The 14,811-nt window shown below is 34.3% G+C and overlaps 1 protein-coding gene across 1 annotated transcript in view; it reads left to right on the forward strand.

Moving 5' to 3' along the window:
- The window catches only part of HDAC9 (histone deacetylase 9), a 455,657-nt gene that overhangs the window by 384,811 nt on the left and 56,035 nt on the right, over window positions 1-14,811 (forward strand). Inside the window, exon 24 of the mRNA XM_087917383.1 lies at window positions 3,351-3,469. Coding sequence (XP_087773509.1) covers window positions 3,351-3,469 — 119 coding nt within the window. The remainder of the gene's footprint in view (window positions 1-3,350; window positions 3,470-14,811) is intronic.

The raw sequence follows: 14,811 nt of genomic DNA on the forward strand, positions 1-14,811 counted from the left end.
AGGCAATGAATCTTTTCTTCTTGCTTATGTGCGCTTTATTAAAGACAAAAGTTTGACTCAAGAGTTGTTATTTGCAAGGCAACTAAATACAGATACTAAAGGGGAGTCAATATTTCATGTTGTTGAGGAGTTCTTCAACAAAAAGGAAATTCCACTAACCAACATACTTGCTTGTGCAACTGATGGAGCACCATCAATGACTGGTCGCTACCCTGGGTGTGTTGCTTACTTGAAAAAAGCAGTGCCAAATGTCTTTGCCATTCACTGTGTCATTCATTGCCAACGTCTGGTTGCAAAAAACCTCAGTGATCACTTGAACAAGTTATTACATATTGTCATTACAGCAGTGAACAAAATTAGAGTACATGCTCTCAATGATCGACTATTCCAAGAGCTCTGTGTTGAGAAGGATGAAGATTTTGATCGTTTGCTGCTTCATACAGAAGTTCGTTGGCTATCAAAAGGCAACTGTTTGAGACGCTTTTACAATCTTTTTGACACTGCTGTGGAGTTTTTTGAAAGCAAGAATGCTTTGCTCAGTGATGAACTCAAAGAGATCACGCATGAACACGCATGATTATCAGAACTGTTTAAAAAGTTCAATGAAGTGAATTTGCAGTTGCAAGGAAATGAAGTCAACCTTATTAAGGCCAAATCTGTCATCTCTACATTTATTTAGAAGTTAGCTCTATTCAAGCGCAAAATAGGCTGATGCGAGCTATATCAATTTCCAAGCTTATCTGAGCTAGAAAAGAAAGGTGGGATACAAGATGATGATCTGCATGTTTTTTGTGACCATTTGGACATTCTGCATAAAGATATGTCTGAGCGGTATCAGGATCTTCTTTTGATGGAAATTCCAGATTGGGTGATAAATCCATTTTTAGATACTGAGGGAGATAGTGGAGGAACAACTAATAGAACTGAAAAATGACATTGAGCTGAAGCCAAAGTTTAAGAAATCATACCAGACAGAAGGACCTTTCTGATCACTATCCTGCACTATGGACAATAGTTAAGAACCTCCTTGTTGCACTTCCAACATCATATTTGGTGGAACGTGGTTTCAGTGCGGTCATCCAACTTCTCTCCAAGCAAACAAATCGACTCCAGATTACACTCCTGCTAAGTGAGTTAAAACCAGGCATTAGGAAACTGGTATCAATTCACCAAGTACATCCATTGCATTAGTAACTGCTTCACTGTTTAGTAAATTCTTAAACTGATAAATGACTATCAGACTTTGAAAACCTGGTATCACTGGGTCATGTTCAACCATTTTATTGAATTAACATTAACTTAAAAGATTTTTAAATTGGATTTTGAATAAATGTGCAATTAATTGCTACAATTTTGAATTTTACTGTTACTATCTTCTTTGGTGGGTCGTGCAAACTGCTATTCCGAATAATGCTGTTTATAGGGGGTGGGGTTGGGGAGCACTGATGATGAGTTTGTAGCACCAAGGGAGAGGTGGACTGAAAAGGAAAGAAGGAAGGAAGGAAGGAAGGAAGGAAGGAAGGAAGGAAGGAAGGAAGGAAGGAAGGAAAGAGAAAGGGAGGAGAAAGTGAATGAGATATCTAGTCCAACCAGCTGGGTTAGAAGGGTGTGTGCGTGTGTGTGTGCGTGTGTGTGCATGGCTGTCAAAACTCCAAAAACAGGTCAAGTAGCTCTGGGGAGGCCAGTCATAAATTAGAACACTTGCTGAGCAACCTGACATTAAATGAGGACCACTTGTATTTGGTTTGCCAGTTACCAAACCATGCCCACCCAGTCACGTGACCAACAGGCCATGCCCACCCAGTCACATGATCAGCAGGCCACGCCCACCCAGTCACGTGACCAGCAGGCAGCGCCACCACAGTCAGGTGACCAGCAGGCCACACCCACCTAGTCACATGACCAGCAGGCCATGCCCTCAGATTCAGCCACGCCCACAGAAATTTGAATCCTGCCAAATTTGAATCCCGCCCAAATTTCAAATTTGAAATTTGAATCTGGATGGGGGGCACTGAGGATGAGTTTGTAGCACCAAGGGGGCAGTGGACTGAAAAAGTTTGGGAACCACTGTGCTAGAGGGTTATTAATTTATTTGCTTTGAAAGAAGGTAGCAGTTCCAGAATAGCTTTCATGAAATAAAATAAAAGCTATTGGATGGATGGGATAAGGTGTTCCTATTCATAATTTTAAAAGAATAAAAATGTAGAGGAACATAATATAGATCAGATAAAAAGTGTTTAAAATAGATTAATTGCAATTGCACCTACACACACACAGACACACACACAAATTTTATATAAACACACACACACATATATGAAGCAAACTGTAATAAATAACTTATATATTCTTGTTGCTGCTGTCAAGTTTTAAGAGCCAAGAGACATTCTCCACAATGTCTTCTACAAATAAGAAGAAATATTAAAACATTTATAGTAAATCAAAGTCATTCATTGAAATAGCATGAAATTAAACCCCACTGAAAATCCAATGAACACTACAAAACCCTATTGTTCTAAAGACACTTTTTGGGATATTAGATTTTTCATTTGTAGAGAGTAGAAGCTGTACACAGATAAATACAGTATCATATCCAACTCTTAATATAAAAAAAAACACTGGAAATGGAAGAGTTAATAGATTCACTAAATGTAGAAAGCATGGAAATGTCTTCCTAAAACCAGCAGGGGGTGATGTTACTGGGTTGTGGTTCTGAAATTCCTGCAAGGCATGACCTTGGAAAATTTCTGACAATCTTGCCTGGCTTTGATTACAGGTTTTTAGGTCCCCCCCCCCTTTCCTTACTAAAAGAGTCACCTGGCTTGATTCTTTTTCAAACATGAAAAACAAAGGGGGAGAAGCTTGAAATGCAAATATTTCCCCCCCTCCAAGAATTTTATACTTCCAATTTACACCACGTTCGCACTACCTGGAGCAATCTTGGTTTCCACTAAGACTTCAGAGTTCTCCTTGTAATCCATTAGTCACTTCCCTTAAGAATCAATCTTTATAGCCAATGGAGTAAAATAGGCCCAGATGTGTGTGTAATGTTAGATGCTCTCACATATACCTGGAAATCATTCTTTTCTCTTTTAGAAATTCCTAGAAAGTGCAGAGGGAGGGAGGGGGAGAGAGAGAGAGAGAAGATGGAAGGATGGAGGGAGGAAGAGAGAGAGAGAAAGATGGAAGGAGGGAGGGAGAGAGAGAGGGGGAGGGAGAGAGGGGGAGGGAGGGAGAAAAACACCTTGATAATGGAACTGGTTATATGTGTAGCTAATGTATAATTGTGGTTTTGTTCTAATTGGTATGTTCAATAAAATAACCTTACTGTTTGCTTGTTTTATCTTCAGGACAATGATTATGCCAATCACTTCTGAGTTCAACCCTGACTTTGTATTAGTATCAACTGGCTTTGATGCTGTGGAAGGACATGAACCTCCTCTAGGCGGGTACAAGGTGACAGCTCAATGTATGTATTCATTTTTCTTTTTTTTAAAAAAAGATCCCTGTGCCCTGACATTATTTTAGGCAGTCCTTTCTTATTGTTGTGGCTATCCAGCAGTGGAATCGGACAGTGGGGAAGAAAGGGGATCAGTCAAGGAGTCTGGAGAGGGCTTGGATGAGGGTCCTGCACCCAATGCAGAGATGGGACCAGGACCATCTGGGAGTAAGGCGCTGCCTTCGGAGCCTTCAGAGTCTAGCAGCAGCAAGGCAGAGGACCCAGGGGAGCCTGTTCCCAGTGTGCATGTGCGCAGAGCTACTAGAAGGCGAGAGCAGCTAAAACAAAAGGGGCGACTTGGGACTAAGGCTGGGGGGTGATTGCCCTTCCCATAAGGTATAAAGGTCAAGCCAAGATGATGATATCTTTGCAAGAAGCAAAGTAGTTAGATCAGTTCAGAGTCATTCTGGAAGCTCTTTGTACTTCAATTAGTTTTTGGTCTAGTTTATTTGACACTTCTGTCCTTGGTAGCACTTCACAGGAAGGTGGGTGCTTATCTCGAGAGACTGTTTGAGATTCATTATCAGCTGGGAATGACAATAATTCCCAGCGTTGCAATAAAATAAGACTTGTTTTTAAAATAAGTGTGTGTGTAATTACGTAGGTCTTGGTAGCCTTGGTCAGAACACTTATTTTGACCAGATTACTGTCACACATGTGAATTCAACAAGCCAAATTGAGCAAACTTGTTCCACTGTCATAATACATTAAATATATGTCAACAATTAACTTTTATTTTTTCCAAAGATTCCTTCCCCTAGAAGTTAAAAATAAAATAAGTTTTGTTTGTCTGTCTCATTTAAATGTCCTTAATTTATCAACAATATTTTATTGCTGCTGAAGGTGTTCCTGTTACACATGCAACATCCCATACAAACAGCGTTTTTCATAGCTTTCTTGATCCAAGCACCATGGAAGCCTACCAGATTGCCTTATCTTGCATCGCAGTTGAAGTGTAAGAAACTAAGAAAGTTTCAGACAGATGAAAATATTATTTCACAGTGGAAAACAGGATGTTCATACACATGCTTAATACTAGGTTTTTGTTGGTTGCAGGAATGCAGAAAATGAAAACAGGCAAATGCCATTTAAAAGCAAATGTGGAAAATGACAGGCCAGATTAGTATCCCAGAGAGAAGCAAGAAAAAAGAGCATGCTTCATCTGAACCCAAGAGTAATATCAATTTGAGAATCAATTTCAAAAGCCAGAGACTATAAATTTTATTGCAGTCTGTCTGTCTGCAGAGATCATCCCTGTTGTCTAGCAGGGATGATCTCTGCTCTTCATCCCTGCTTTGGTGGATTCTGACATGTGACAAAAAAAATATGATGGAGTTTCAATCTTACCATCATGGCCATTATCTTTTGACCATACCTTTCAAATATACCTGGAAAAGCTCCAAATTCTGACATCTAATTTAACGCTCAACTGTGCTTCAGCCATAACATATTGACAGAACTTTATATGAACCCTGAACTTCAGTTGTCCTTCAGATGGTGTTCATGAAATCATATTGTCAAAAGTAGTAAGCAGAGCAAAACCTAAATTTGATTTGATTTTTACATTTGATTACATATCAGTTTAGTTACTGCTAACTTTTGGTAATATATTTAATAATATCCGCCTGCTGTCACAGTAAACATTTCAATTTGGTAACAATATGAGGAGTTTTTGAGGGCTACACCCAAAGATTTGTGTGTGGCCCTGGGCATCAGATTGTATGCCACAGAGGTAGGACTGATTTACTTAGGATGGAACCATGGAGAGGAAATCTTTTGCACTCTTAGAGTTGCAAGCATGCATATATTATTTTTTCAATAGTCTGGCATCTGTTAAACAAATATGTAAACTATAACGTAATTTTGATCTATTTTTTCTTAACATTTCCCAATTGTTCTATTTTTGTCACCTCTTTGAACATAGCAGAGAATGTTTAAAATACCTTAATCACTCTAGTTTTCTTATCCTTAAATGTTTAGACCACTCATTCACATAGCATAGTTAATTGATGAGAGGATTTTTGTTGTTATTCCTCCATGCCCTAACTTATAGCACTCTCTTCATTTGAATCTGACTCATAAATCTTATTCCAGGATCAGAACACTTGTTTTTATTATCTCACATTGTCATCTTGCTGCCAGAAAGATACTTCTTTCTACTGGTTTTAAAAATGCTCCTTTAATTTGAAAAAGAGCTGACCGAATCCACAGCATGGTTCAGTGTTTAACAATATTTTCTTCCAATTGCAAGATAAAAAAATTACAGAAAAGTGCAGAAGAAATGTTTGGCATGATGTTATTTGTAAGAAAAACTACACCAAAACTACTAAAACAGCAATGAAAAGAAGAAAGCAATAATTAGAAACAAACTTTAGTTGTAAAGCCGAACATAAGATTCTTCAGGACCCACAAAAAGTGTGACAGTGTTATGAAGTAAGATAAACAGATTTCATAAGATTAACATCAAACTAACCATTGCCATTTTACTTTAGTAAGCTGCATAATATGTACTGCAACAGATATATCCCCTGAAAAATCTTGCTAAAATTCTGGATTAGACTAAAAGTAGTTTTTGTTTCCATACACAGCAATAGTTGATGTCAGAGGGAATGTTGTTTAGAGTCATGGCCCACATTCCTTTTTTTCCACATTATATTCTTTATCTAGTACTAACTAGAATATTTCCTTTCCACTGCCAGATACTATTATTATTATCTTCTTCGTTGTTAAGGTTTTTTTTAAAGCAGAAACAAAGAAGTGATATTCAAAATAGTGTGAATTACCATGTCATTTGAGAAGGAAGATGCTCTGTTACACATATACAGTTTAATGCATTCCATTGCATATGTAGATTCTTGGCTGTGGAACTGAAAGAGAAGTTTGGCACAAGAAATATAGAATATGCCAGTGTTTGGCCATATTTTATATTCTTTTTAAAATTCTGTTTCCAATATTTGTGATCACCTATATTTATATCACAAAAACTATTTGAATGATTCCTTTATTTTCAGTTGAATTTTTAACTTTGCATAATTGGTTTGTCTCTGTGCCTACTTAGTTTTTTTCGTCATTTGTGTTTCATTCTTACTGCTTCTCATTGATATTGGTTTCTTCCTATTGATGCTACTGTATTTATTACTATTGTAATTTTTAATTCTACAAAAATAAGTTGTTTGTATTTCTAGATGCCCCATTATGCAAATGCTTTAGGAGATAATGATTAAAATATTCTAATATAAAACAATGACATTTAATATAGAAAATAGGCATAAAATTTTATGCCTATTTTCTATATTAAATGCCATTGTTTTATATAAAATATTATTTTATGATTTTCCTGTTTTATACACTGATGGAAAAAGTATAGACAAATGTAAATATGAAGAAATATTACTAATAATACTAATTATAAAAATAGTTTTATGTTCATCTATTTATTGGTTTTTATCCAAAGCTTACAGGAAAAAAATGCACAGTGAAGTTGTTTTCTGGGGCAACATATCTGAATAAATTTAAGATGTATATGCAGCACATCTTTTTTTATGACAGAAGAGCAGAACTGCTTCTAGGACTTTCTGCCTCAGATGTCAAAATAACTATTACTTGGATAAAATGTTGAAAACATAATTTGCTGCTATGAATGGGGAGAAAGTGTTTAATTTAAATGTTAATTTAAAGAAGAAAAATATGCTTTCAAACCAAAATTCAGCTGTGTTTCAAACGTAAATTTTAGGTGAAAATGAGGGCAACCATCTATGTATTAGAGAAAATGACAAAAAGCTTTATGTTACTGGAAATTGCATGCAAAGTGTACATTAAGTGAGGTTATATTAAAAATAATGCTTTAAGAAACGTGTACAAAGAATTGAACAAAATTTAAAGCAAAGTTTAACTGAAATGACACAAACTAAAACTAAGATTTGGACAGAGTTGTGAAAACAGCATGGAGAAAAAGCAGTATATACGTGTGTGTTTTCTGCCTTATTTATAAAAACAATAAATGTAAGATTAAAAAAATCTAAAATCAAATCAAAAATATTTGATTCATCCATAATGTATTGAAGCATGACACTGTTTTGGAAAGGCTTTCTCACAGGAAAAAAAATATAATTTGTAATTATTAATTTATATATTTAATGTTATTAAATAATAGAAAAAGGATTTCCCTTCTCTTTTAGTTTTTAAAAATTGATTCTTATTCTCATATATAGGATAAAGGACATTTCCTTTCTAACTCAACAAGAAATATTTTCATTCCTAATTTTTTTATGTTTTAATATTCTTGATTAACTGTGGAAATGCAAGCATGTGCTAATATCAGACATTCAGAGGTGGTATTCAGCAGGTTCTGACCAGTTCTGGAGAACTGGTAGCGAGAATTCTGAGTATTTTGGAGAACTGGCAAATACCACCTTTGATGGGAGATTTTACAGTATCCTTTTCCTGTCAGGCTCACCAAGCCATGCCCACAGAACCGGTAGTAAAGATTTTTTGAATCCCACCACTGGTGTGACCTTTGCTAGATTGTTCCCTTTTCAATTGGTTTCTCATAAAACTGTCCAGATAAAGCACAATCCTTAAACAGTGATACAGCTTGATTCACCCAGGTAGTTACCAAGCTGTCAGGTGGCAATTGTAATTAATAAAGTGTCAGATGGTAAACAATAAAGTGTCAAACAAAACATTAAAAGTGGGAGTTTCTGTCTTTCATGGGAAGGCTAAACTTAGTGACCAGTTAAAACTTAGCTCTTGTTTCTTTCTTATCTTAAAGAAACTATTTGGCATTAGGTTAAAATGGAATAATAATTTGTTATAAAGAAAGATTGCCTTGAAGCATTTATATTGAGGGCATATCATTCAGAATGATATTTGGTCTTCTTTACTGCTATATCATTAATGACATTACTAATGCATTACTAATACATTTAATATATTAACCAATGAATATAAAAATTACTGAATATTTAACCATTGATACCCAGTTTTAGAGATATCCGTTGTTATTTTTAGAGGTAACTTGCAAAAGTATTTTTTCCAAAGGATTTTTGTTTAATTGAACTATAAACCAATAGTTATGTTTTCTAACATATATATCAAAGGAATGGATGGAAATGGAAAAATATAAGAGGACAAATTGAATCACAAGGGGAACAAATGAAAATCAACAGTGCAATATTTATTAGGATCAATAAAACAAAATATTGAGACAAGTTCCATTTTTTTAGATCCCTTATCCTACTGGATAATGCAAGGAACAGAAAAACCTAGCAATTATACATCTTCCCTTCCATTCCTAAATTGGAGTTTAAGAGAATTTATTAGAAATAACTAGATGAGTTTCTGATCAGTTATAAAATATTGTTAAAAGCAGGAGAAATTGGGATTCCAAAGCAAAAATAAATGTTTTCCCATGTTTAACAATATAAAATCAAGTTGTTATTTGATTCTGTTTCAAGTACCAGTGTTTTGAATAGAAGGGAAACTGGCAGAATATGGGACAAGTAGTAGCTAAAGTTTAAGATAATGCAGTAAGTAAACAGATAAATAATGTAATGTATGGATGTGCTTTATTTATTTATCATGTGAACCATCACAACTTATTATGATAGGCCTAGAAGTTGCTATAATACTTACAAATATTTTAAAATAGCAGAATTATTTTTAGGGATGAGAGTTAAAAAAAAAAAAGCAAACTTGCATTGACAGTTCTTTGGAGATGGGGGAATGCAACTTCTTGTTGCATTCTTCAGCAGCTCCATTTCACGCTGTGACAAGTTGTTGACACTTCTAATCTTCCAACGCTGTGTAGTGGACATTGAAAGCCCAAGAGGTGAAGGAAAGGCAGAATTTTTCATTAAGGTACTGATTCATCCTTTTTGTCTTGTAAGTTGGAGCTGATAAGACAAGTAATGCCAACCATAGCCATTCCAAATATGTTTTTGTTTAAATAAAATTATACTGAAAATAATGTATCTGACAAGTCTTTGTTTTTAAGAAGTTCACATTATTACAGTATTAGAAGAAAATTCCAAAATTATTTTTATAGATCTTAAGGTAAGAACACAGTAAATAAATAGTTTGTTATGCTATTTACTCTGTGACAGTTTCCTGCTGAACTTTTAAAGATGCCAATCTTTAAAGATACCTCAAATGTTTTACCAAACAAACATTTCTTATCAGTAGCAACAATCTCACAGCACCTCCTTGGCCATGGACTTCAAAAAACAAAAGTACAATAATCTTTAGTCTACCAGACATCGTTCTGGGGAAGACAGACATATTTAAGAGTCTGTTCTGGTTTGTCACGTAAAGTCATTAGATGCAGTCTGTGACCTAATCAGTAAGTTCATCTTTTTCACACTCTTTCCCTGATACATACCCTTTGAAAGTTTATATTGTCATTGGGAATCCTCCATTAGTCCACACATATATTGACTTAACTTTTAGCAATTAGATAAATTAATTTTTCATCTGTATTAATTTTTAAACTGTTATGAAATAAGAAAAATCAAAATGTAAAATGTAAAATATTGCAGAAATAGTCCTTTTTTAAAAGCATTTTTTCAATATGTGCATTGTGGACCACCCACATCTTCTGCTCCAAATAAAAGCCTTATTTTATAAAGATGAGAAATTTGCCTTATAGTAAACAGAGTATTTCCAAGATGCTCAGAACTGGAACAAGACAACTACGCTGGATATTTTTCAGGGCCCTAGGTAAGTCTTCTTCTTAGTTTTGTATGTGATTTAGCTGTAATTAATTATGAAAAAATTAAATGTTCATAGCATTAAAGAAAATGATTCAGGGAAGTCTATTTCTATTTCTAATTATACAATTTAAAGTATTGTTTGCCAGTCTGAACTCCCTCTGTATATGTTAACTTCAGTTCCCAAATTCTCAGCTAATTGAGGGAGGAATAAATCATTAATTTACGGAAGAATAAATTACTTAGTCCTTTCTCCTACAAAACATCACAGACACATTTGTGTAGATCTTTTGAGCACATCTAACAAAGGACCGCCCACCATTTCTATAGATACTAAATACATATTAGGTGCTGAAATCCAAGGTATTTTATATTTATTATCAGTTTTCCAAATTTAATATTCTGCATAAGGTAAGTCTTTAGTGGAAATAAAATCAAAATATAATGATCAGAGATTAGAAATATATAGGGAAACAAAAACTATTCCCAATATCATTTACATACTTCATTCTATTTTCATAACAATTAATGTATTAAATAGTGAAATTATTATTAAGTTAGTTCTTTTAAATATCTATTTTCTTTTAAAAAGAAAATTGTATTTCATATTTGTAGCAGAAGGTCCATGAGGTAATAGAGTGGTTGTCAGTCCATTGATTTACAATTATATATTCTTAGTTTCAGTCTAAAATTTAGTTCAAGATTGATAGTTCTGTTATTAGAACACATCTTCCCATTCCAGTTCTTTGCAGGTTTTAAGAGATAATTATAGGATTATTATTATCCATTATAGGATAATATCTATAGTCCAATTCAAACTGGGCAAACACAAATTGTAACAATGCTAGCCTGAAGGAACGAGGGAGGGGAGAGAGAAGGAGGGAGGGAAGGAGAGGGAAGAAGGGAGGGAAGAAGGGAGGAAGGGAGAGAGAATGGGGCTGAGGAAAATCAAGAAGATATTATTGTTTCTCGGGATTGAGAAAGACAGGAAAAGGAAAGCTCATTTTGCAGCAAATTATTTTGTTATTTTGTGCATTTCTGACCATATTTTGAACCATAAATCAGGAAATGAAATGCTATAAATAAGGACTCTGAAGCAGAGCTTTGGAATAAATTAATGTGTAACTTAAGCATAAAAATGCAAGAATGTCGGTCTGTGTTCCTAATATAATTAGGATATACAGTGGCTTTTAAAAAATCATTATTATTCAGCCCCTGATTTGCCTTTAAATAAAAAGCCTGCATAATGTCTTAAACATTTTTGTTTACTCTTTGTCTGAGGAGAAATGCAACTCATATATACATTTGGTCTGTCCTTCACCTATCAGTCTTGCAATCCAGGCAAGATACCATATCAAAACTACAGATTCATTGAATCATTCACTGCCAGAGACATCTATGGAAACTGTGTATCAAAATTGTCAAGATGGTGGCTATTTAATTTAAGTTCCAACCCTTTTTTATATGTGTTGGCCATGTCAATAGGGATGGAAGTTAAGTATGTGTTCATAGCCACAGAAAACTCCTTTAGGAATTGAAATGTAAGGCATGTTGATTATATACATATTATTTCAATTCATTAATCGTCAAGCAAGCGATATAAACAATTCAAATGAATTACTCCCTCTAAAATTTAAAAAGAAAACAGAATCTAACAGAGACCAGTGGGAATTAGAGAAATATGTGAGAACCCAGAAATATAGTCAAATTAGAAACCTAAATTTTAAAAAACCCTAAAAGTCCACAACTAAAGAAAACAACCCCACCCCTCAAAGCCATCCAGATAGAGTATGTTCTGAATCCATAAAACGTTAGGTATTGTTTGGAAAAGAAAAGAAAAAAACAACAAAACTGGCCAAGGAAATGGAATATTTGTTTGAACTCCTTAAAACTTTAGGTGTTGGGGATGAGGGCAAGGCTAATTAGATTTTTCTATTTCTTTCAATTTCACTATATTTCCTGTTTCTAAACTTAGTGCACAGACAAGATAGCTGCAGAAACTAGAGGCTCAAACCAAGCAAGAGAAGCTATGTATTATCAATAGCAATTCCTGACATTGCAGAAAAATAGTTAAGATATTTAGTCTTTGCTAATCACTAAGATGTGGTTAATTATTTCCTTTAGGGATAGCAGTTTAAACTGATTTCAGTCCTTGTTCCCAAAGATAAATTTATACCCCATTGGTTTGGGCTGATTAATAATGTTACAATGGCCACAGTTTTGGAAAACAAGGCTGAACATTCATTATTTAATGATGATCACCGATGTATGAAAATCTTCCCCAAAGCAGATCTTCCAGATAAATTGGACTATACATCCTATCATTTGTAGCACTTCCATCTTTAGAAATAAAAGAGTGAAAAGGAACTGAGAAGGAGGAGTCAACTGAACTTTGAGAATAACCTGAGCTTAAATAAAAGTCTTGGCACATATTAAAAATAACTATTTGATGGAAAGAGTTTATTTTGTTTTCTAAGGCTCTGGAGACTAAAATACTTTTCCAAAACCAAAATAGCAATATGTAAATTAAAAGTACAAAAGCCCAGTTTTATGATTTAGGCTGCAGTATAATTCATTTCTATCTTTCTTGCCATTGTTTTTTTAAAACACACAACATCAAAGGAAATTGGCATGTGTTCTAAATCAGAGCTCCAGTGCCGATGTATGACAGCACAAAAAATTAAAACTAAATAAATGTGCTGTTTTAGTTCTCATATTTTCCTCAGAATTGCTGCTTATGAAACCAGTTGCTTTAAAGACATAGTTTGCTTGGTTATTGGTTTAGTTCCCCTTCTAAATTCCTTTATTTGTTTGATCTTATTTTATAAACTCTGATGCTGGTGCCATGGTAAAAACATATTCCGTCTCCTCTCAAGAAATACAATAATAAAATCTGTTTGATCTTACTTTGCAAACTCAGATATTAGTACTGATATGGTAAAAGACGTTTCCTCTCCTACTAAAAAGTTTAATAACAAAATCAGTAGTCAGAGAATGTTTGAACACCTGATCCAGTTCTTAAAAAGTTTCTCAAATATAGATGGGATAAAATAAATATTTGTTCAAAAAGGTACCCCAATATGTGTTAGAAGAAAAGTATGAAATTCTCCCCTCTAATCTACACTGCAATAATGTTTTAGGTTACATCAGAGCAATGGCATCCATTGGGGAAGCACAAATCAGTAAGGTGGCAGATGGAGTATCATCTGGGACCACTTATCTCTAATTGTTTCTACCAATCCAGTAAGTTTGGGCAGACTGGATGTGCACCAAATCCCTTTAATTAAATGCTGCCATCTTGTGGGATCAAGGAATCTTGTCTTCTCTGTCATGGTCTGCTCCCTTTGGAACATTATCCCCTCCCCGCAAAGAAATGAATGGCACCTTCTATCCTGGAGTTTTGATAAGCCCCTAAGACCTGATTCTGTCCCCAGACCTAGAGTTAATGTGGTTGCTATCTACTGACCCTATTGTATATTTTATTATTTGTTGTTCTAGTTGCTTTAGCCAAGGCTCCCTGTTTATATGTTTCAATTGTTTTAATTATTTTATTACTTTGGGGATTTTGTAAGCATCCAGAGTCTTTTGTAAACGGCAGTCATACACAATATTTTTAATTTAATTAAATGAACATAGATTCTCTGGATATGCACTAGAGAAATGCTTGCAAAATTATTATGTATTAGGATTATGTGGTTTTTTTCCCTTCTTTTTTTTTGAACACTATAAGAAAAAAGGTAGGCACAAGGTGTCCTTTAATTTTTTTTCTCCCATTTTTAGTATCCTAACAGAAATGGAAACTGCTATTAGCTTCAAATCCATCCTTGAACTAAAACTTGACTTTACATTTTTGTGAAAGGTATCCTTGATGAGGGCTGATTATGGCAAGATTTATTTTCTAGATATCATGATGGCAACATATGTTAAACTGATTTTCTTATATAGATGATATTTGCTACATAGGATACATTGAATAATTATATATTTTATGTTATAGGATTAAATATTGACTTTAAGCATGAAATCCAAGTTGTGGCAAATTAAGATAATAAATAATTGTGATTTTATACATCAACTGAATAGTTGAAGCCATGAAATTTGTCATCCAGTCATTTGTCCTTATAGCTCTACCTTAAAGCAAATATTTACTGAATGTCATTTCCAATTGTAACCTGTGCAACATCTCAACTTGATCTCCTTATATATTAACCCAGCTTGATTTTGCTTTTGATTCAATACAAGGTGATTTTGAGGAATAATTACAGAAGTAAGAACTCCCTTGGTTGTGATAGTCTCATTGTATAATTCTGCCTTTGAAGGTATGTCAGACATTTTCAATAGTCCAAACCTGTCAACTGTTTGATATTTAAGACTTTATACTGGTTACATCACTTTCTGATTCTCAATCTTTTATTTGGTAAAGTAAGTTTAATCCAGGAGAAGGTTTGTATCAGAATAACGGAGTTGTAGGGGACCTTGGAAGTCTTCTAGTCTACCCCCCAGCTTTTTAATGCTTCTGATTTTCTGTTCTCTGGTATATATGGTTTTACAACATCATTTTTACATCTTTGTTGTTTTAATTTATTTCTGTAAGCCATGTTATGA

The sequence above is a fragment of the Pseudonaja textilis genome, chromosome Z (genome assembly GCF_049901715.1).
Source record: "Pseudonaja textilis isolate UNSWEBS1 chromosome Z, rPseTex1.2, whole genome shotgun sequence".
Classification (NCBI taxonomy): Eukaryota; Metazoa; Chordata; class Lepidosauria; order Squamata; family Elapidae; genus Pseudonaja; species Pseudonaja textilis.